The following is a 21,892-nucleotide window of genomic DNA, read 5'->3' as shown; positions in this document are numbered from 1 at the left end:
CACACTCCTACTCCTGGCGCCGGAAGAATATTTACTTACTGCTTTTATTTATTTATATTTACACAATTTTTCACAAATCACTTCCAAACTGATACATAAAATCAAGTAGTGGATAATCTCAGTCTAAATCGACCAAAGGGATAGAAATAGGGAAGTTTTTCTGAAAAACAGAAAAATAGCTGTAACTTCATAATATAGAAAATATCACATCCATTTGAGAGTATTATATTAAACTCAGTAGGTGTAGTAACAAAATCTTTTGTCTGAATAAGTTTTTGATTCGACCAACCCTAACTGAAAGTGTTTGAAGAAAAAAAGGGTTGGAGGATTAAAAAATATATAAACTCCCTCATTCGCACAACATCGAATTCGTACGAATTGTTGGTAAATCTTATAATTTTTATCTAAAACATTTGTCATAAACAATTTTTGATTAGACGAACCATTGCTGCAAGGGGTTGTAAAAACTAGGGATAGATTTTTTTTTAATTATAATAAATCCGTTAGTAAGTACACTATCAAATCCGTTCATATTGTTTGTAAATCTTACAATTTTTACCTAAAATGTTTGTCTGAAACCATTTTCGATAGTACGAACCATTACTGCAAGGGGCTTAAATAACCATAAAATTAATAAAACTTCCCTAGCATGTACTCTATACAATTAATTTTTAATTTTTGTTTAAAATTTTAAATATTGTTAAAAACTTTTGTGTAAACTACATTTTATACTACATATCATTACTGCAAGGGGTGGAAATAACATGGGTAGAAGACAAAATGTCATTACTTTTTTAATAGATATAGTATAATATACATTAAAAATTATGGTAAACTCCTAAACTTTATCTAATTCATTTGGATAAAACCGTTTTAGATGAAACTAACTATTACAGTAAAAACAGGGGTTAAAATTTAAAACATTTATAAATTTCAAAATGTCAAATTCTTCGGAATGTATTAAAAACCATCTTAATATTACTGTCCAAAAAAAATTAATACGACCACGTGCAATGCATGAAAAATAGTGTTTGTATTTCAAAAATAATACATTAGTAGGGATAGTATTAAATTCGTTAAGACATTCAAGGCTGGAATCATTAAGTAAAAAACATTCAATATATTATCGCTGCATGAAATATGAGAAAATTTTAAATCTATCTTTTTTTTAAATATTGGCGGACATATAGGGTGTTGTGAAGGCTACATTACGTTCTTAAAATGTTCCATGAGTTGATAAAGAGTTTCCAGAATATTTCCAGAAGAAAAAGGTACTTCAAAATCTACCTACGCCTGTAGGCTGTGCCGAAAGCGATTTTTTTATTAAAATTGTAACTAATATATTTTTATGATTTTAAAATTGTGTCCCGATTTTATACGTCAGTAATACGGATTTTCTAGATGGCCGTCGTGATGCTGTAATTTCAAAATAGCGGAATGTTCGAATCATAACGATTAATTCTACGTGCGGAGAGCGAAGTGCTCGACGATGATTTCGTTGTAACGAAAATTGCAATGTCCGGGGAGTGGGGTTCTCTATGTTAATTTCACCATAGCAAAATGTGCAATATTCGGGGAGCAGTGTGCTTGATTCCAAGATGGCGGAAATTTCTAGAATTCATGATGGAGGAATCCAATTTGGCGGATGTTATAAGGTCAAAGTCAATGATAAATATCAAGTTCAAGTGCACGGTCATTGAATTTAATGCAATTTTGTGGACATACGCCATTGAAATTTCGCACTGTTTGACATGGAAAAATTCCGAACATAAAAAAGAAAATAATATAAAGATTAAGAAATTCAGAGGAAACAAGACTGAATCAGCTGATATCAGACAAATGGAACCAACTATGGAACCAAAGAAGTACTTATTATGGACAACACAATTACGAAAGAACAGTCAAAAAATGTCAACATAGGCAACAACATATTTTTGTCCGTGCTGTCGTCATTGTGTTGTGCATAATACTTGTTTGGTTTCATCTTTGGTTCCATTTGTCCGACATCAGCTGATTCATTCTTGTTTTCTCTTAATTTTTATCTTCATTTTTTTTTTGTTTTTTTGTTGTTTTTTTTAGAATTTTTCCATGGTAAACAGTGCCAAACTGCAATGACGTATGTCCATAAAAACTGCATTAAAACAAAATTATCCATTGCATGAATCATTCAAAGAACACACGGTCATTTAAGTTGGCCGCAGTGACATCAGAATCCAAGATGGTATATCAGTCTACTGTTCCTCGCCCAGCACCCAGCCGCTGGACATACTTTTATATGCTACTCAATCTCGTAAACATTAGCTTATAAACTAAACTATTTCTATAAACATTTTTTTCTATTGACCGTCATCCATATATAAAGAGAACTCAAATCCAAACGGAGCTGAGAATATTTTGCTAAGTACCGTATTATTATGTTAAGGTACTCTTTGGTGTTATCAATGCATGATTTTAGGACACGTAAGAGTAAGTTGAGATTGTAAATGATGCAGCGGATATTCTCAATTCTGTACGTGCATCCGATTGAAATTTGGTAGTCTTCTCTGAGCTCAGTTACGAAACTCTCGTGGCAAATTCGGCATGTTTCGAGTAGATACTTCAGTACGACACTGCAATTATCTAGTGGTGCTACAGTGATAGTGCTAGTGGCAGCGCCCGAGTAAACCAACCAGTCAGCAGAGGACCCCAACGCTTTGCAACTCAGATACCACAAACCATACAGCTATGTAAAAACATTGCTGCATGGTCGGGCTCGGTATGTCAATGTATTTCGAAAACCGTACATTTAAATGACTAGTGTTTAGGGGAAATTTATAGGTGGTTTTCAGTTCGTACACTGTTTAATGATCTTGTGTCACAGGGATCAGACGTTTCAGTAACCGATAGAGTGATCTAGAGGTGGTTAAGGAACAAGAGGTGTTGAAGGGTAGCCGATACGTGCTCCCTCATGTGATGCATAATTTTCAACGGAAGGAGCATTGTTCTTTCTCGAACGGTACAATCACGTCAGGGCTGTTCCGAACACGGTGATGCCTGACCAAGGAATGTCCCCTGGTCGTTTGCATTTGCTCGGTTCTCCGAGCCGAGGTTTTCGGTCGCATGTTCGCTGAGGCATCAAGGTCATGCGGCGAGAATGGATGTTTTTATCCTATTTCACAGCACGACTCTTTTTAAGGTGAAAGATCTCCTATATCTTGTCAATTTGATAATATTTTGTATTTCACTTTACAGATAAAATCTCAAATATCATAGCTCGTTGTTGCAAGCAGTCTGTTTCGCAATACATTTAGACAGTGTGGTCCGTGTTGGTGGCAAATACTGTGCATAAATATAGATACCTATAACCTATTATGTGCGCCCATGTTAAAGTTTATAATGTGTATTTGTGTCCATCATTGACTGGCTTATTTACAAATTAAAGGATCAAATTAATGTGACTACTTTAATTTTTTTTCGTTATAAAATCAATGTTGTAGCGGTTTTTTTAGTAAAGCTTCAATTTTTTTAAAGATTTATATGTCATTATAAGTGTTCTACGACTAGTAATTAATTTATAGGTATTCTATCATTTTAGCAAATAGTTTAAATGTTATTTGTAAAAAAACACGTGTAAATGTTTAAAACATATGAATTTGACAGTTCTGGTGAGAAATTGTGAGCCAATGTGAGTCCCGTGCGCAGATGACAAGAATATGTCTACATCGTATACTAGCCACGGTAAACGCCTTACGAGGGTTCATTGACTGAAATAAAACGCTTGGTAAAAATACACAAGTGTCTATATTTATATAAATGTACTTACGTATATAAGGTAAAACTACAGACCGGGAAAATTCTTTGTTTGGGCCTTAAGGGGCCCGCTTAATCAGGGGTGTATTTCTGTTAGTGAGAAGGTATGATAAGTGCGACGCTCGCTGGTGCTTCTAGCGCGATATCGCCTCTAGATGCAAGGTTCTGAACTTTGCTTTTATTAATAACCACTTTATAAACTGATATCTATATTAATATTAAGTTCAAATAATCGTTTTAGGTTCTGGTCCTCAAAATTAAAATTTATTTAAGGAATACAGTGTGATGGCAAAGGTAATTATAGAAAGACAGCATAAAGATATAACAATTATATTCACTTGTTTTATATATATATATATCAAGTAAATATAATTGTTGGAATTTGAGCAAATCTTAATACGTTTAAAATACAAATACACTCACTCATCACGAAATCTCCAAAACATTAAGGCCTATGAACTGAAAATTTTGCCCAAAAGCGTATTATGGCTTGTATGTCATTTGTGAAATTTAATCCCTGAAATGGTGAGATTGATATTGAAAGTTTGTATGAATTTTCTTAACAGTAGGTTTTAAAAACATTAAAATCATATGTATATTAATTTAATAATGCAAGTGCATTTATGTCGAAACCTTTTTTTCCTTTTCTTAAAATCATCCCTCAGTAAATACTTGATTCTTAATTCTAAACAATAAATATTTTGGAACAGGCACATTTTAATATTATTTATTTTTGTTTATATATCACTAGTGTAAATAATAAAATGCCTTAAAACCATTATGTCTGCGTTAAAAATAATAACTAGGCTTGGGCTTACATTTTGTTGTATCGAGCTCAGTTCTTCTTGATTAAATTTGGCACACTTGATGTTAAAATGAGAGAAAAATTACTGTTTGCAACCGGTTTAAACAAAAATATCCACATACCACATCCACTAGTGTTTTCATTTCTTCAATAAAAAACATACATTTTTTTACTTATATTATTTTCTAGAATGAATTGTAGCCACTTCCGGGCTACGCTGGGTACCTTCTTCAGAAATCTATAATAAAAATAGAGTTTTTCTGTTTGTTGTTTGAGTAGCCATTTTTTCTTAAATTCCATTATTACTTTTTTATGTTATGTTTTAAATTCTAATTTTTTTTCAAGCTAGGATCGTTACGCCATTCACGTCAGTACGGCGTGAATAAAAAATAAATTTTGTTTGGTAGCCATGTTGCTCCGCAACACAAGTGTTGATTTTTACTCTTTTTCTTGGCCGCTCATCACTCTACTTATACTTATGTACTATAAGTTGGTGTTTCGCAATTACGTATGCTCCAGAGTACAAGTGAGCCAATTTTTTTGTTTATATTTCTTCATCCTTTAGAGCAAATTTAAATTTTTATAAATATCACAATAATTCATTCTAACCAAACTGTTCCGAAACAACTGGCATTGCATTAACTTCACAAAATTTGTTTGGAATAATTAAAATAAATGGAAATTAATACTCACGTTCCTATAAATTGATTATAATGTAAAAATCATACACTTGATGCTCTTATACTTGCACTGTGTTCTTTTTTTTTTAAATTATATTTTTGGCAGCATATTTAACTTTAACATATAACTTAGCCGTGCGAAGCCGGGTTCCACAACTAGTATGGATGTAAGAAACCATATTTCGAGCACACCATATGTCAGCACGACATGCTTATTTTGATGTATCTCCATCGGTTTAAATCAGAGTTATGCAAAATAGCGGCCAATTTCGTCGTTTTCATCCGCTTGGAAGATCGTATTTGAAATGAAACCTCTTTGGGCACGATGAGAGTAAAATTTCAAGCCAAAATTTTAATGCAACGTTTACGTGAAACATTGTTTCTGACGCGAAAAGGACAGAGAATAAGTACTTGGCCAAAGAGCTATATATGTTGCTGGGCTCGTTTTCGTTATCCACTTTGTGCAATGATTCGTCCTCCACCAAAAACAAAATATAACCGAGTGAGAGATGAACGAAAGAATAATACAGAGAGTATGTGCATGCGCTTGTTTCAGAAAATAGATATATGTATCCTATACATTCAGCTGCGAATGCCTTAAATTTTATATTTGCTACCAGTGCACTCGCGTTCCTCCTTAAACCAGCAGCGTAGAGAGCGCTATTGAGAAAGTCCCTACATAACCAGCATAGATAGCGCTACCTGTTACGAATTTTATATTTCGTTTAGAGATTTGACGTGTTCCAAATGACAGAATAGTTTGAAGAAACAGCAACAAGCAAAGTTTATTTTTTTTTGTGAGGTGAGTATTTCAACATTGAGTAATATTTATTGTTAATTAATCATTATTACAAAATTTTCTACTTTCTCTCTTTCTCTCTCTCTCTCTCTCTCTTTCTCTCTCTTTCTGTCACTCTGACGTTTTACCCCGTACGAAATGCTCATGAGTCGAGGTTTAAATTGCCAAAGAGGTTTCACTTCTATCACGTGTACTGAGTTACACGTGCTCTTTATTTTAACACAGACTGAGTCAATTTGGTATTATGTATCTTTATAACAGTGAAATTATTTCTTCATTCGGTACATACGTTTTCGAGTTCTGCATTTTACAAACCAACAATTTTACAACCACTCTTTGTGATAATAGTACGTAACAGAGAAATACCTTTAATCCAGAAGTTTTGAGATCACGGCCCAGCTGAAGTAGAAATTTTGTCGGATTATCGGACTTCAATATTGTTTTAACGGAAACACCAAAAATAAAATTCACATACAGTACAATGGTATTTAGAACATTTTGAAATGAAGCTCTAAAGCAAGAAAAAATAGAGATGGGCAATAGTCTTTTTTTTTTTTAATATACCCGGTAAATGGTAAATGTGAAATGTAACACTTTACAGAACAGGAAACACTTAAATGTTCGCAGGCTTTCACGGCCACTGTCTGAAGCAGCTTGGCTTCTGGGTTGTAGCCGTGTCCTTGTGCGACTAATCCACCGACGTGACGGTCGACCCTGCAGTCGCTATCATCAGGGAGCAGTTACCTGATGATGGCGACTGCACGGCCACAAGCTGCTTGAGGAAGCGCGTGCAGAACCAGGGAGTGCGCTGGAGCGAAGGGGCTCTGCTGTCCGCAGAGTAGGCCGGGCGGCCAGGGAGACCCGCCATGTCCTCCGTGGTGCCCGCGGGCAAGGCGGTGGCGCGCGCACCCGGGGCCGAGCACGAGGACCAGGCCGGCCAGGACCGCGAGGACGGGTGAGACCGACACCCATCCCGCTAGATGGCAGCTTTCATTATATATTACCAACACTGCTTCAATGATTCTGAGAGGCAAACAAACCACTGAAAATTGATTTACTTTATTTTGGTAGCCACATATTTTTATGGTGTGGCATGCCAGAAATTTTGCATCTCCTACTAATTTATTTAGAACATAAATTTTTTTATTAGAAAACAGCATTAAGAGTTTCTTTTTGTACAGTTTAAATCTATGTTACTAAGCAATTAGTGGTCAAATAAATTGAAATTATAATCCTAACACATCGGACAGGAACCTCCCGGCCGAGTTTTTTTTTTTTTTTGCCAGTAGTTATGGGCCCATCCGACAGATGGCGTCACATGTCACGCAAAACGTGTTTTCATTTCCTGCTGTAAGAGTTGCACTTCTTTATCTCTCCCTCTTGGTTGTGTGGTTGCGACCGCTCTCAGGTCGCCGCGACCTGTCGCTCAGTGCGCGGGAACTGCTACAAGCGCAGAGCCCGGCCCACCGACTGCTGCACCACCAGGCGTCCACCTTCCTCTGCAGTTCCTGCAGTGGCACGAGTGGACAAATGAATGATTCAATCAGTTAATTGATGAATGTACCTATTAATTATGAAATGAATGTACGGATTAAAGAATTAATTAATGAAAGTACGAATATATTTATGAATTATAGAAATAATGTACGAATGAAATATAGAATGAATGTACGGATGAAAGCATTAATTAATGAAAGTACGAATTTATGTATGAATTATAGAAATAATGTACGAACGAATTATAGAATGAATGTACGGATGAAAGCATTTATTCATGAAAGTACGAATTTATTTATGAATTATAGATATAATGTACGAATGAATTATAGAATGAACGTACAAAAAATGATAGAATGAATATACGAATGAACGATTTAGCTTCACATGTCAGCGACATTGAGGTAACTAACTAATGTTGACGAGGGGTAATGAGATCCCAACTGAACACTGGTGGAATTAATGGTTGGGAGGATTGGGAGTACTCCGGGAAAACCCCGCCTGCTTACAGCAACGTCCGCCATGTTTACCAGTTGCATATACGTCTGGTTTGTTGAGTGAAATTGGTGGAATAGAGCCGTGCAGGCACTTAAATTTGACTTGTCTAGTAAATATGTTTCAGCTCACATTCCTATTGGCCCAAAATGCATCACACATTCGCATCATTTTAAAAGGGGAAATATAAAGCTGTATAAGAAGTTAAAATTCAGAAACAAATAAAAATTATTTTCACGTATGTGTAATACACATATAAGTGTGTTAACTAATGACAAAATGGAATATTACATTAACCTAATGGTTTGAGGTGTTGTATATAATAACATCATTCTAAATAAAATAGTAAATGTTCATATGGTATAATCTTAAATCTCAGCAAGTTCTTTATCTATTGCTTTGAAATTTTGGCTCAACATTGCATTCGAATATGTGCGAGATTTTATATTCCTGTATCACCACTGCCACAGGTAAAAATATAGATAAACATATAAGTAGATTAAAAATGTAGATTTTTAATACTGTCATTGCTGTAGAGTGATATATAAAGATATATAAGTTTATAGAGAAGAGATATATGAGATAGAGGGAAATATGTATACACAGTTATGTATATATAGAGATAGTGAGCTAAAGATAGATAGAGAGATGTAGATATATATGGATATAGAGATATAGAGAGAGATACTGAGATATACATAGACAATTAGAGGATTAGAGATAAGGATACAGAGATGCTTTATATATGTATACCTACCTCAAACAACGCATGCCGTGCATTACCTAGTAATTATTATAATTGTTTGTATATCAACGGCGTATTAATATATTTAAAAAAAAAGAAAAATACTCAATATTAGGTTTGCCCTTCAGGTATAGTCTTGAAGGTGTAAAATGATAAATATTCCGTAAACGTAATAACCAACTCGTATGGATAAAAAGCATGATCCGTGATGTGGTCGCGGTGTCTGGAGTCCAGGGCTGGAAACAGCTGGAAACAGCTGGAAGGTATGACGATGCAGGTCCGCGGAGGAGGAGGACAACAAACAAGAACTGCAGGAGGTCCTCTTCCCCGTGGGCAGCGTCGCCTCCAAGCCTGACCCCATCAAGCTGCGGTCATGGACGGACCAGGTCAGTACTGCTTTTCTTTCTATACTGTAGTTAGTTAGTCTGTTTCCTCGTTTGTTTTCTTGAGGTTGACGCCAAAACTAATCCACCGATTTTGCTTTTGAGAGCTTCTGATCTGTCTTAAAAACTAATATATATTTTATCTCACTACGAGGACAGAAGCCGGATATATAATCATAAAACACAGAAGTCTCTTTGTTTATTGTCTGTTTGTTTGTTCGAACATCATGGAAAAACTACTGAACCAATTTCAATGGAACTTTTTGTGTTCAAAAGTTTATGGATTTACGTAAAGGTTTATCTCCTTACGGTGATGGGAGCCAGAGATATATAACAATTAAAAACCATATCCTTTTTTTCATAACCAAGCATGACAAATATAGGTGATATCTCATTCCTAGCTGTCACATTGAAAGGGGGGGGGGGGCGTTTTGAGTGACCCTTGCACTAGATTCCACGCAGAAGGTGCCGTGATATACCGCAAAAGATTAGCAAGTTTTGATTAAATTTCGCCATTTCATTGTTGATGCTTTCTTCGTTCCCATGGCTATGAGCTTTTGAATTTTTGATGCATCTTGCGTATCCGTGGCAAAGACATTGTGTTACTACTGTTGTGATTGGAGAGTTCGTGGTGTTTGATGAACCAAAAGTAACAAAGAGGGTGGTCAGAAGAGCATCACTGTGTTAGCTTTCGCTGTGATACAGTACGAATACCATTAACTCCCAATAATGTGAGCATATTATTGCATAACAGAAATCGAGCAGAGGATTTCATCAGTTAATATGTTGGAGCGTCCGTCAACACAGAACCTTCTTACAAAATGATATTGAAGGTATACAGACTGAGTATGAAAAAGGCCCACAAATTTGGGCTGCAGAGTCATAGTGGGAAAAAAACCTGAATATATAAACGACTTATTGTCTAAAGAGCTTCCTATAACTGGAATACGCCTGTGAAGTTGTAACAGAACAATTTTTGTATTGGTAATAATAAAATATTTGAAATGAAACATTAAGCATCTGGATAAATTTTAAATGAGCAAAGTTCTACAACATCGAAAAACTAGTCGCTGTCATAAATCATTTCATTAAAATAATCAAGGATTACATTGTTTTTCCCATTAAATTTTGTAGCAAGTGGTTAGCTCGAATTATTTTACTGAAATCATTTAACAACAATCACAAGTGTTGCAGAGGTTGTAAAACTTTGTTTAGTTTAACATTATCCGTACGTATTACATCTTAAATACGTACGTATTACATCTTAAATACTTTCTCTCACCAAAGATGCATACCGGCCTTGAGGAACCTGCAGCAAGTTTGTCAGTCTCATCAACTACAGGAATTTAAGACCATTAGTAGATTAAGATTATTATATTAAGGTAATAAGAGTCTGGTGTAAATCACTGCTTAAATTTTTATAACGGAATCCTACTAATATTATAAACGCGAAAGTTTGTAAGTAAGGATTGATGTTTGTTACTCTTTCACGTAAAAACTACTGAATGGATTTGAATGAAATTTGGCCTACAGCTAGCTTATAACCTGGATTAACACATAGGCCCCATATTAATATTAAATTCCATCCCTAAGGGAGTGAAAAAATGATAATTTCATTTTATAATAGAAAAAATCATAGGTCATAGACATAGTAATAGTGAGTGAGTGTCATTTCTCTGTCTGACACGATCATACACGTCATAGTAATGTCTGGCAAATTAATATATTTCTCGTTGGTGAGACCAGTCCGCTTAGTGGAGCTCGCAGCGGCTAGCAAAATAAAGGCGCTAATAACAGTTTTGTTCTTAACTTTGTCAATAGATATAGTTGCCTTGAATTTTAAACGCACTATCGTTTGATGCGTTTGTCATGTCTTTAATTTTCGTTTGTTTGTGCCGTATGCGTTCCTAAACCATTCATCCGATTGCGATGAAATGTTGGTGATTTGTTATGCGCATGCCCATGAAGGTTACTGAGACGGTATAACTATTTTTCAATAGTTGGAGCACGAATCGTGTCAAAAATGTGTTTATTTCATTTTATATAGCGGCACTTCGTCTGTTTTTGTTGTATAAGTGCGCACGCATGACACAATTTATTTAAATATAAAAGAGAGACAGAGATAGAGTGATATGTATATATATAGAGTGAGATAGAGATGGATAGATAAGTTGAGATAGAGCGGGGTATAGAGAATGAAATGGGTTAGATAAAGAGATATACCTACTGATGTATAGAGCTATATAGAGACTTATATATAGAATATATAGAGATAGTGTGAAGTATATATGTAGATATAAAGAGATAGAGAGAGATAGAGAGATACATAGATGTATATATATGTAGAAAGAGATAAATATATATAGAGAGATGGATAGATGATTTTTATATGTGGACCTACTTCAAACATATTACAAAACAAAACTGAATGAGGCATTGCAATGCAGGCCGAGCATTAGCTAGATAATGGAATCTTTTCAATATTAGTAATCTCTTATTTTTCAGATTTTTCTATATTGCTTTATAAAGTCTAAATTACATACAGACCAGGTAAATAACTCAAACTGGCAGAACAACGTCTGTCGGGATCTGAAAGTGATATAAATTAATTTTCACGCTTGACATTCAAATTAAGAAGACAATTACTAACTACATCTGATTTCGTAAAATGTCTCTTTCACTCTGTGTTCAGCCCGGGCAACGCCGGGTATTGCAGCTAGTAATAACATAATATGAAATCAGTTTGAAGTCCGAAGCTCATCTACAACCACAATAAAAAAAAATTATTATTTGTTTCACAAAATTTAATTTTTAATAAGGCATTTAATAAAACAATACGCAATAATTTTAATATTATTTCTTAAAATATTATTTACTTATACAGATTCCTTACAAAGAGCTCTATGTTAAAAACATCGCAATTATTTCACCAGGTTATTCTTTTATTGCAGCGGTAGGATAATTACCAGCTAAAGGGAAACAACATGCAGAGGTACGTGGCACAACCATTAAAACAACAGTGTAAATAATCTGCATATATGTTGACGTAATGTAGTCGTTACACTGCACACATAGTCTCCTGGCTCCATCCTCCTATGCCACACATAAGAATAACTAGTGACCCTTCAAGTGCACACTTGAAGAATTACAACAAATATCATAATTACTATTCATAGCCTTTTTTTCCAAATTGTCTACGGGAATAGAACATCCAAACGACACGTAGCGAGTACTATTTCATCTGGTTACGACTCTCCCTTTACTCGTCAGGTTAAACACGCTAGAAAAACTATTATTTGTTGTCATGTCAACTGTCTACAACTGCTAGACAACCTTCAGTACGTTGTTTCTTGTCTTGATCCCTCGGCTTACACGCACCTTGTGCTCCCACTGAGTCTGTGGGCAGACAACAGTTTACTACTCGCCTTGTAGTTTGTTCCGCATCTAATCCTCTCCGGCGACTCTCTGGAGTCCAGTCGCTGCTCTGGTCTCCTCCGAAGCTGCTGGTCTCCGGAACTACAACTCGTCGTCTCCGGGTGACTCGCTGGTCGGCTGTATTCCGGTCTGGAGTGCGAGTAGCTGCTCGCTCCCCGGTGCGGGTGGACGGGTATCAAGCCAACCACTCGTTGGTTCAGGTTGTTCCTTCGTTCAGCCGCGGCTAACTGCTTCTCGTCCACCTGGCGAGTACGCACACACTCGCTTCCTCCTGTAGACTGGAGCCTTAGCAGTGTTTCTGACCCGAAGGCTGGCTTATCCTCTACCTCCCCTCCCAAGTCTGCGCCCTTATAGGGTAGTTTAGAAGTCAACCTACAGATCCGTATCCAAACATTCTAGAGCCGATAGATGGAGCCAGAACTGTATAGGAATTGCTCCCCCTTTTTTATCAGGAAAGGTGTTAGAGCTTTAGCTATGACCAGAGGTTAGGGCTACCCATCCCAGCATAGTCACCACCTTGGCCCCCTGCCTCACTTAGCTAACCAGACAGTTAGCTGTGTTCTTAGCCCTTTGACCATATCAGCACTGCTGGTGCCTACCCCGTACTATCACATCTCACTGGGACCCCTTAAAATCCGTGGTCTGGTGGAGGACTATTCAACCTCTCTTAGCTGTCCAGGCTAGTAACCGGAACTGTTTCGTCTCTCACAACGTCGATTCTTCAGAGGGCTAGAGAAGCCTTAGAGTCTGCTCCAAGCGATCGGATCACCATCACCAAGTGTAAGTCCTATCCAATCAGATCCAGGGCCTTAGAGGAAACCTCACTCGCCCAACCAAGTATTCCCTGCCTGTCGTATCTGCCCTTTTGGGCGGCTAATCCACATGAAGCTCCCAGGTATTTATCATAGGGTGTAGCAAATCACGTCTAAGAACATCCTGACCTGAATAATTACATTACGGGACGAATTTCAATTTTCTTTACTCTCATGATAGTATGCACTCAAAGCCACCTTAGTCATACGACTGATAAGGGCTGAGTTGCACTGGATGTGTTCCCCAGAAACAGCCATATTTCCTATCGCCACAAAGATAAATTTCTTACCGTTATCCATGACAAAATACGCCAGTGACCCAAGAAAAGGGGAAGGCTCACTCAGTAAGGATTTTTACAATACTCCCTGCCTTCTAATTGATCATAGCGAACGCCAACACGAATATCAAAAATCCGTCCTCTAACATTAAGAGACTGGATCTGAGTGACCACCCCAATAAATTCATAAACACCCTCTCCCACACGAAAGTGGGAGGTGAACTACTAAATGGTCATAAGTCTCGAGTATTTTTAACTTAACATTACTGATAAATCTCGCAATTGTTTACTTTCTCTCGAAATTATTTCTGTACATTGGGGCAATAGAATTTTTAGGTTATACCTTTATCTGTTTTCTCTTGACCAAAAGGAGACCAATAATATGATCGATGATATTAGTCGAAAACCATGTCCATTAATTTCTCCAGTACGAGAGCTTGGAGTTAACGGCTCTTGTTAACCCAACCCAAATGTCCCTTCTTTATACAATCTGTACTACTGATCTGAACATGTATTTCTTCGGCAATTCGTTGTCACTCCGGATCTCAACTTTTCCTCTGCCTGAGATAAATAAAGGATTCCGATATGAATCACAACAAATTTAGTCCTTATGTGGTACGTTTTCCTGCGGTTTCTGACTAGTTAAATTCTGCGGGATCGTACATTCGAAACAGTGAGTCGGCCATTATATTCACTGTACTTAACACATGTTTGATTATAAACATAAAATCGCTCAAACTTTCCACCAGCTACTTCAGTTGCCTTAATTGTTTCTTTGACTTTGATAACCATGTTAGAGCTTCATTGTCGATGCATAGTTTGAATTCAGCTGTTTCAAGATAGTCCACAAACTTTTCGGTCCCTCACACGCACCCCATGGTCTCTTTTTATAAGCGAATGATCGATACTCGGTAGGACCAAGTATCTTACTGGCAAAAGCTACTGGCAAAAGTCTCCATTTTTTCCCATAGCTAAAACACCCCAAGAGCTAAATTTGTAGCATCCACATGCAGTACAAATTTATTGTTCAAAATCAAGTAATTGTAATATTGGCTGTGATGAGAGGATTGTCTTTACTTTATTTAAGGCTTCTACCAGTTCACTCCCCCACGCAAAGACTGCACAATCTTTTTGTTTTAAAATATATTTAGCGGAGAAACCTCCTCCGACAAATGAATTTACCATATTAACCGACTGTACCAAGAACTTTTCCCACGCCTTGCATTTATTTGGGCGTCGGAAATGAGAAGATAGGTTTCATTCTTTCAGAATCTAGCAACATTTCACCATTATGAACAATAAAGCCTTAAAGTTTAGCATGCTCCTGAGACCAGATTACTTTATCAGGATTGACGGTAAGATTGGCTTCCTTGAAATATTTTAGAACCGACTTCACATTTGTTATGTGTTCTTCCTCTGATTACTATAAATGATTATGTCGTCAAAATAGTTGACCACATACTTTCTTAAGTGAGATCATAAAAATGTTTCGAGAACTTTATGTAAAGCCCTTAGCACCATAATAATTACCAAAATTATCCGGTTACATTCGTACACTTCCCATGCGGTGACAAAATCTAATGCAGGCCTCATGTCCAAATGCAAGCTTTAGCATAGCATAATTCCTGACCTCTGCTAGTAATAACATCTTAACTCACAAAGTGTTATGTTCATGTTTTCTTCATGTTTCATAATTAATTTATACTCTAGTTTCTTTTATTATGCAAAGGCACTTAATGTCTTTTGTTTGTACTTAAATAGTATACATTAATTTTGGTTAGATGTTATATGAAGTTGAATGAAGTTTCTTTATTTTGTTATCATTAATTTTTCTCTATTTGGCTCGGTCAGTGAAAATTAATGTTTATTAATAACGTTTTTAAGAATCTTAAAGCATATTCTGGTTAGTGAGGCTGAATATTCTAGAAGGTTTAAAAAGAAGGGAAGACACAGGCGAGACACGGACTCGATACTCTGTCGCCAGTAAAATATTTGTAACCCTCAAGTTATTGGGTTGTTGTGAAAACCCAGAGCGTAGACCACGACTGCGTAGCAATGAACTAGAACTTTCGCTGGGCGCTGCCTCGCCAGCCAATCAGGACGAGCCGTGCTGTGGTGTGATGTTAATTTCCAAATTTTAAGGGAACAAATTTTATAAACGCACTTTCCTTAAATGGTCATGTACCTGGTACTGTTTTGTGATTGGTCGGATGACACGCGTGTCGCCCAGTTTTAAGGGAAGACAACATCGTTGTTCACATAGTTGTCCTTGATTGTCTCCGCATGCGGTCGAGTCGTTGACATCTCACGAAAATGAACTTATATTTTACGAATAGATGATTTCACGCCTGTTGGTTGGAGCCAGGCCGAAGAGTAAATATTTTAATATGTTTTTGGACTTTTATAAAACTGTAAGTTCGTCTCTAGACGACGGCATCGGCCCAGAGTGACCGCCATCACCCTCCCAGGATCCATCCGCGGGATATCGTGCCTTAGTTAAGAACTTAACATAGGGATTTTTTTATTTACAATCGAGCGAAGAGCAACAGTGAAAATGTGCAGAAATCACCTAGACATATGTAAGTTGTGATCCATGTGTTGTTTTGGAAAAAAATTATAATAAAACAAATTGCTGTCCAAAAAAAAATTATTTTAAAACTCTAGCAGAAAAATACTCTCTTAGGAAAAATAATTCATCCTCAATGTTGGTAGACGAACTTAAAAAAATAATTCCAAAGCCATCGTTCCACAACGTTCCACAGATCAAATTATCTTGTTACTGTTCTGGGTTGTTTAGCCGGGCCAACCTAGATGCACCTGACAGCCAAGGTTGCACTCATGCTTTATGCGTGCACACGACAGCCAAGGTCACACTGATGCCTTGCTGCGTGTACCCGACACTGATGCCTTGATGTATACGCCCACCAGCCAAGGTCGTTACAGGCAGGCGTGAGAGAGCGTGTGGCGGGAAGTCCTCTCCCCCTTCCAGGCCTTCCTTTCGCGACTGACGAGTGCTGATTGGTTCGCGCTGTAATTGTTGCCTATCACCGCGCTGTTGTAAGTGGCAGTGCTCTGGTTTATGAGAGGGGGAGGCTCAGTTAACCGCCCATAACCGCCCGTCATTTGTTTACAGAGGGAGTGTCGCTGTTACAGCAGGACGCGTGTCACGCATTGCGCCATTAGGTTGGTCGTTGTACAGATGGTAGTCGCGATCCTTAGCAGGCTTATGTTTTCAGAAATGACCTATTATATACACTATCAATCCTAAGTAAGCACAAATTCTTCTGTCACATTTTGATGTTTAACAATAAGCTCTGAAATTAAGCACCGACAGTAGCGTACGCAGAAAAAAAATTTTGAGGGGTGTGGAGCGGAGTTGGATACAACATGCTTTTTGCTTTCAAATTCTTTATTTATTTTTTTTTTGGCGAAAATGATAGTTTTTGTAGGATTCCTAAAAATATTTGGGGGATGTATCCTTCCATCATCCTTCTCGCCCCCCTCCCCCCTCATGGAATGCCGCTGAGAACCGATGACGAGGCCAGTTTCAGGGATAAGTGCACTTACTTGCATTTATATATTTTCTCCGTCGCATTAGCAAGACAGCGAGATATTCAATCTAGTCCAACCACGTCACGTGCAGTACTGGTGTACGTCTTATTTCATGCATGACAGAAGATACAATTCTAATTAATTTGATTTATTATTTTGTAAAAACTTTGTATTTAAATTTATACTAATAAATTTTTAATTCTGTCTCTTTTAATTGTAGTTAAAAGCAGTTCACTTATGTGTGATTTATTATGGTATGTTAGTAAAATATTGCGAACTAGTTATTTGATGAATAGAACAAACACTTTAATTTAATATACACGAAATATTTATTTAAAATGTAATTTTTTAAATATTATGCAAATGTAAATTATATTTGATACCTGCGAATATATGAAATCACAAAAATATTAAATTTTAAGATTCAAATTGAAATTTTTCTTACGTAAATTTATTTATTATATGTTTAATGTAGCAATGAAAATATATCTTTTATTTGATGCCAATGAATTCATTTTAGGTCTAAAAGATAAATTTGATTATTTTTAATTAGATTTCCAGCGATAATTTTAATATGTAATTTCTTTGCGAAGTTAATTAATCAAATTCGAAAATTAACACAATGATTAAAAACCCACAAATTAAAAAAAAACACTTTTCTTTAACTTCTAGCACCTTCTTTTGGTGAAAAATTCAAATACACTGCTTAGTATCAAAAACAATCCATGTTAAGTCCGGTTCGCTTGCCTGAAACTCACGAAACCTCACACTGCTGCCTGCCCTCGTGACCTTAACTACGTAGTTGCTTGAGCGCTTAACTTTGGTAAACGAGTATAAATTACGACAAGTTACTCCTTACTGCCACAGTCTCCCAATTTCTGTGTCGATTCTGCAACTTTGCGTGACCAGTCTATTTCTTCAACTCAGGCAAAGTGTAGTCAGCGAGGCTCACGAGGTGTTCCCGTGGCAGCCTTCGGCGTCGTCCATCGTCCACTGGGCTGCTTCTCCTGCTGAACGAGCTGAGGAGGGGTTTCTATACCTCTTCAGACGATTTCGACACCTCCGTCGAAACGTCCAGAATAGCCTGGACAGCCGGCTTCTATGAGCGCCATTTTCGCTTCCGACCACTGGACGGGAGTTCCGAAGATTGCCGAAGTGCCCCGAACCGACGAGGCAGCGGCCCTCAAGTAATCCACGCACTCCGTGCGCAGCGGGACAGTATCGCATTTAGTAGGGGCTCACACTTATTTATCTTCGGGTACACAATGACAATAACAACACATTTTCAGAAAATAATTACAATATAGCAGAATTTGAAGCTACCAAAACAGAAAACTGTGATTGAGCAATGAGACAAAAATTATGGAGTTGAAGCATTAAAATGCATTATTCTGATCTAGCTTGTTTTCACTGGGACGATGACGATAGTGACTTTGAGGTAGGTATTAAAACTTAGGAATTCAAAGATCTTGAAAACATTAGTTTTGAAAATGCAAGGAATATGACAGCAGCAGAAGAGATTGATTTCACGTGATGGAAGGTTCACAACATATTGGTCTATCGTGCTGGCTTCGCTTAGTGTAAGAAACTATTTGCACATCAACGAAGTAGTCTCCATACTCAAAAAACTGAGGAAAGCTGGCTACATACAATAATTACTTGTTTTACCTGAATGTGTATAAAATTTAAAAATAATATATATATTGAATTTCAAAATGATTGTGTTACTTCTTGAAATCTGATTTCTGGCTAAGACTGAGTCCTCATAATACAATTTCTAACTTTAAGATGTCAGAATCGTCTCCAATGACTAAAAAATGGAGAGTAATAATAAATCCATTCCAGCAATCAAGGGCTTTCGTGCAAAATTTAATTTAAAATATTTGGATCCATATGATTATGGTGCCATTGTAGACAGATGAAACTGAATCCTATCGTATCCTGCGATCATATCCTACCGATTGTATCGTACTGATAGGTTATTATCCTATTGATGGGATCATATCCTATCAAATAAATAGTAACTTTTTAATGGGCATGATTCTTATTGATGGGGTCGTATCCCTTTAATAGGATCACATCCTCCTGATGGGATCGTATTCTTCTGACGAGATTGTATCCCTTTGATCGGATGGTATCATACTTATGGGATCTTATCCTACTGATAGGTTTTTATTCTACTGATTATATTGTACAACTTTGATGGGTTCATTTCCCATTGATGATAAGGTATCCTAATGATAAGATCGTTTCCTACTGTATCCTGTCAACCGTATTCTTTGATGGGATCAAGTCTTCGTGTTGGGAACATCTCTCTTTGATGGGATTGTATTTCTTGTTTAGGATTGTATCCCTTTGATTGGATTGTATCCTACTTATATAATTGTAACTTAATAATGTGATTGTTTCCTACTGATGATATCGTATCCCTTTGATGGAATTGTATCCTACTGATAGGAGCTATCCTATAGATACGATCGTATTATTTTGATGGGAACTTATTCTACTGGTGGGATCATATCGTATGATATCATGTTGATTGTATCCTGCTTAAAAGATCGAATATCCTTTTGATGGGATAGTATTCCTTTGATTTCATCTTATCTACTAATTGTATCCTATCCTACTGATGAGTTCGTATACCTTTGATTGCATCGTTTCCTACTTATGGGATCGTATCCTATGGATGAGATCGTATTCCTTTGATTAACTCGTATTTTTACTGATTGGGTAGTATCCTTTTTATGGGATCGGTTCATATCTTACTGAGTTGATGTTCATACAAATGTAGGTCCTTTTTCTCATTAACAAGTAGTCATGTTGGTAGTCAGGACTGAATATTTAATGTATCAAAACCTATTGGTCTTGTAATAGAAATGATACTTTTGCGTGGTTTTTCGGTTCTATAGTAAGCGTAAAACATAGGTACTTAGTTTCCTATTTTCTTGTTACACATTATATACATCCTGTAGGTCTGACGATTTGAAAACTCTTGTCTTGTCTGCTTTAAATTATTCATATTTGTTAGAATAATATGAAAAGTGTCGAAGACGAATGCATCTTATTTCTGATTCGCTTGGTCTACACGCTTGACATGGTGAATGACCTGGAGTCGTAGTTAGGATACACTTGGCCAATATACCCGACATTGTAGGCATAGTGATGTCAAAGTTATTGAAATTATTATAATTAAAATTTAAATTAAATGATATATTTTTATGTTTATTTTTTTTTAATTTTTCAAATTTTTTAGTTAATAATTAGTAATTTCCTGATGGCGGTAAATGTGTCATAATCGACTAACTAGAGGCACGTTTATGAGGAATTTAAGCCTCTTTTAGGAAATTTCACCATTTTTTATTGAAAGAGTATTTAGTTTTTAAATTTTTATTACATTACCTGGGATATAATTCAGGACAGTAATCCATTTTAACAATAAGTTATTAAATTATTTTTTTTTAATTTTTGTATTTTTTCCGAATTACTAAGTTAATAATTACAGATTTTCAATATGGTGACTAATATTACCAACTATAATTCGGATGTCATGGTAGTAAATACTACTGCACTCTAATGGGTAAAATTTTAACCACTGTGGTGGTAGCGACCTCTGCAAGTTTATGATTTGTGTGCTACATGACACTAGTTTTCCTAGTATTAATTTTTAGATACAAGATTCTGGCAGTGCCCTCTGAAAGACAATCTGTGCACTAATTGACACTATTGCTCCTAGTAGCAAGTAGTGAAAATAAAATTGGTGGCAATGCCTGAAGTAGGTAATGCTATTGTTCCTTCAAATACAAATATTACAAGCTCGAAACTGTGTGTTGTTATTTTTATGTCTATACCTATTTAAATTCTCGGTCTGTTAAATGTCTCATTGGCCGAGTGGTGACCGATTTTGGAATCCCAGACACTACAATAACTTGTGTCAAAATAGTATGCACCGGAATATCCTCTCGGCTGATTGTAAATGGTTTTCTTACGCACCCTATACCGATTGAGAGCTCTCTCAGACAAGGTTGTCCATTGTCAATGGTTTAATTTACTGTTGCCATCGAACCTTTATGTCGAATGTTAGAAACCAAATTGCAAGGCTTTCCTGTAAACCACATGTCGTTTAAAATTAATGCGTATGCCGGCGATATCACATGCATCATTAGATCCGAAGATGAAATCAAAACATTTGCAAATTGTCTACAAATTTTCCGTCGTGTGTCAATGCTACAAAAACGGCGGTGTTGCAGCTGAGTGGCACAGACGTAATTTTTGAAGATTTACGACCTTTTCGATCCATGGATAAGATCAAAACACTAGGTGTGTATTTTCAGGCAGATATAGCTCGTACTGTGCAACATAACTGGGACTTAGTCACAAATAAATTGCGCACTAGTAAAATAAGCATGATCTTTCGACGTACGAACATATTGCAAAGGGTATCGCTGGTAAATACCTTTTTATTTGCAAAGATGTGGTATATGACACATATTTTTCCTCTACCGAGATAATATATTGCTCGTGTTCTATCGTACGTCGGACATCTTCTGTGGAAATCGTATATCTTTAAATTAGCCAGACCACAACTCTACCTACCTACAAACCAAGGGGGGCTGGGACTTGTC

General features: G+C 36.5%; 1 protein-coding gene across 1 annotated transcript in view; it reads left to right on the top strand.

The window, feature by feature from the left end:
- LOC134541500 (excitatory amino acid transporter-like) overlaps positions 1 to 21,892 on the top strand; it is a 73,453-nt gene that overhangs the window by 25,646 nt on the left and 25,915 nt on the right. Inside the window, exons 2-3 of the mRNA XM_063384994.1 lie at positions 6,911 to 7,028; positions 9,088 to 9,196. Of these exons, the coding sequence (XP_063241064.1) occupies positions 6,940 to 7,028; positions 9,088 to 9,196 (198 nt within the window). The 5' untranslated portion in view covers positions 6,911 to 6,939. The remainder of the gene's footprint in view (positions 1 to 6,910; positions 7,029 to 9,087; positions 9,197 to 21,892) is intronic.

Source organism: Bacillus rossius, assembly GCF_032445375.1.
Source record: "Bacillus rossius redtenbacheri isolate Brsri chromosome 4 unlocalized genomic scaffold, Brsri_v3 Brsri_v3_scf4_1, whole genome shotgun sequence".
Taxonomy (NCBI): domain Eukaryota; kingdom Metazoa; phylum Arthropoda; class Insecta; order Phasmatodea; family Bacillidae; genus Bacillus; species Bacillus rossius.
The sequence above is the reverse complement of the archived record's forward strand: the minus strand, read 5'-3'. Positions and strand labels throughout refer to the sequence as shown.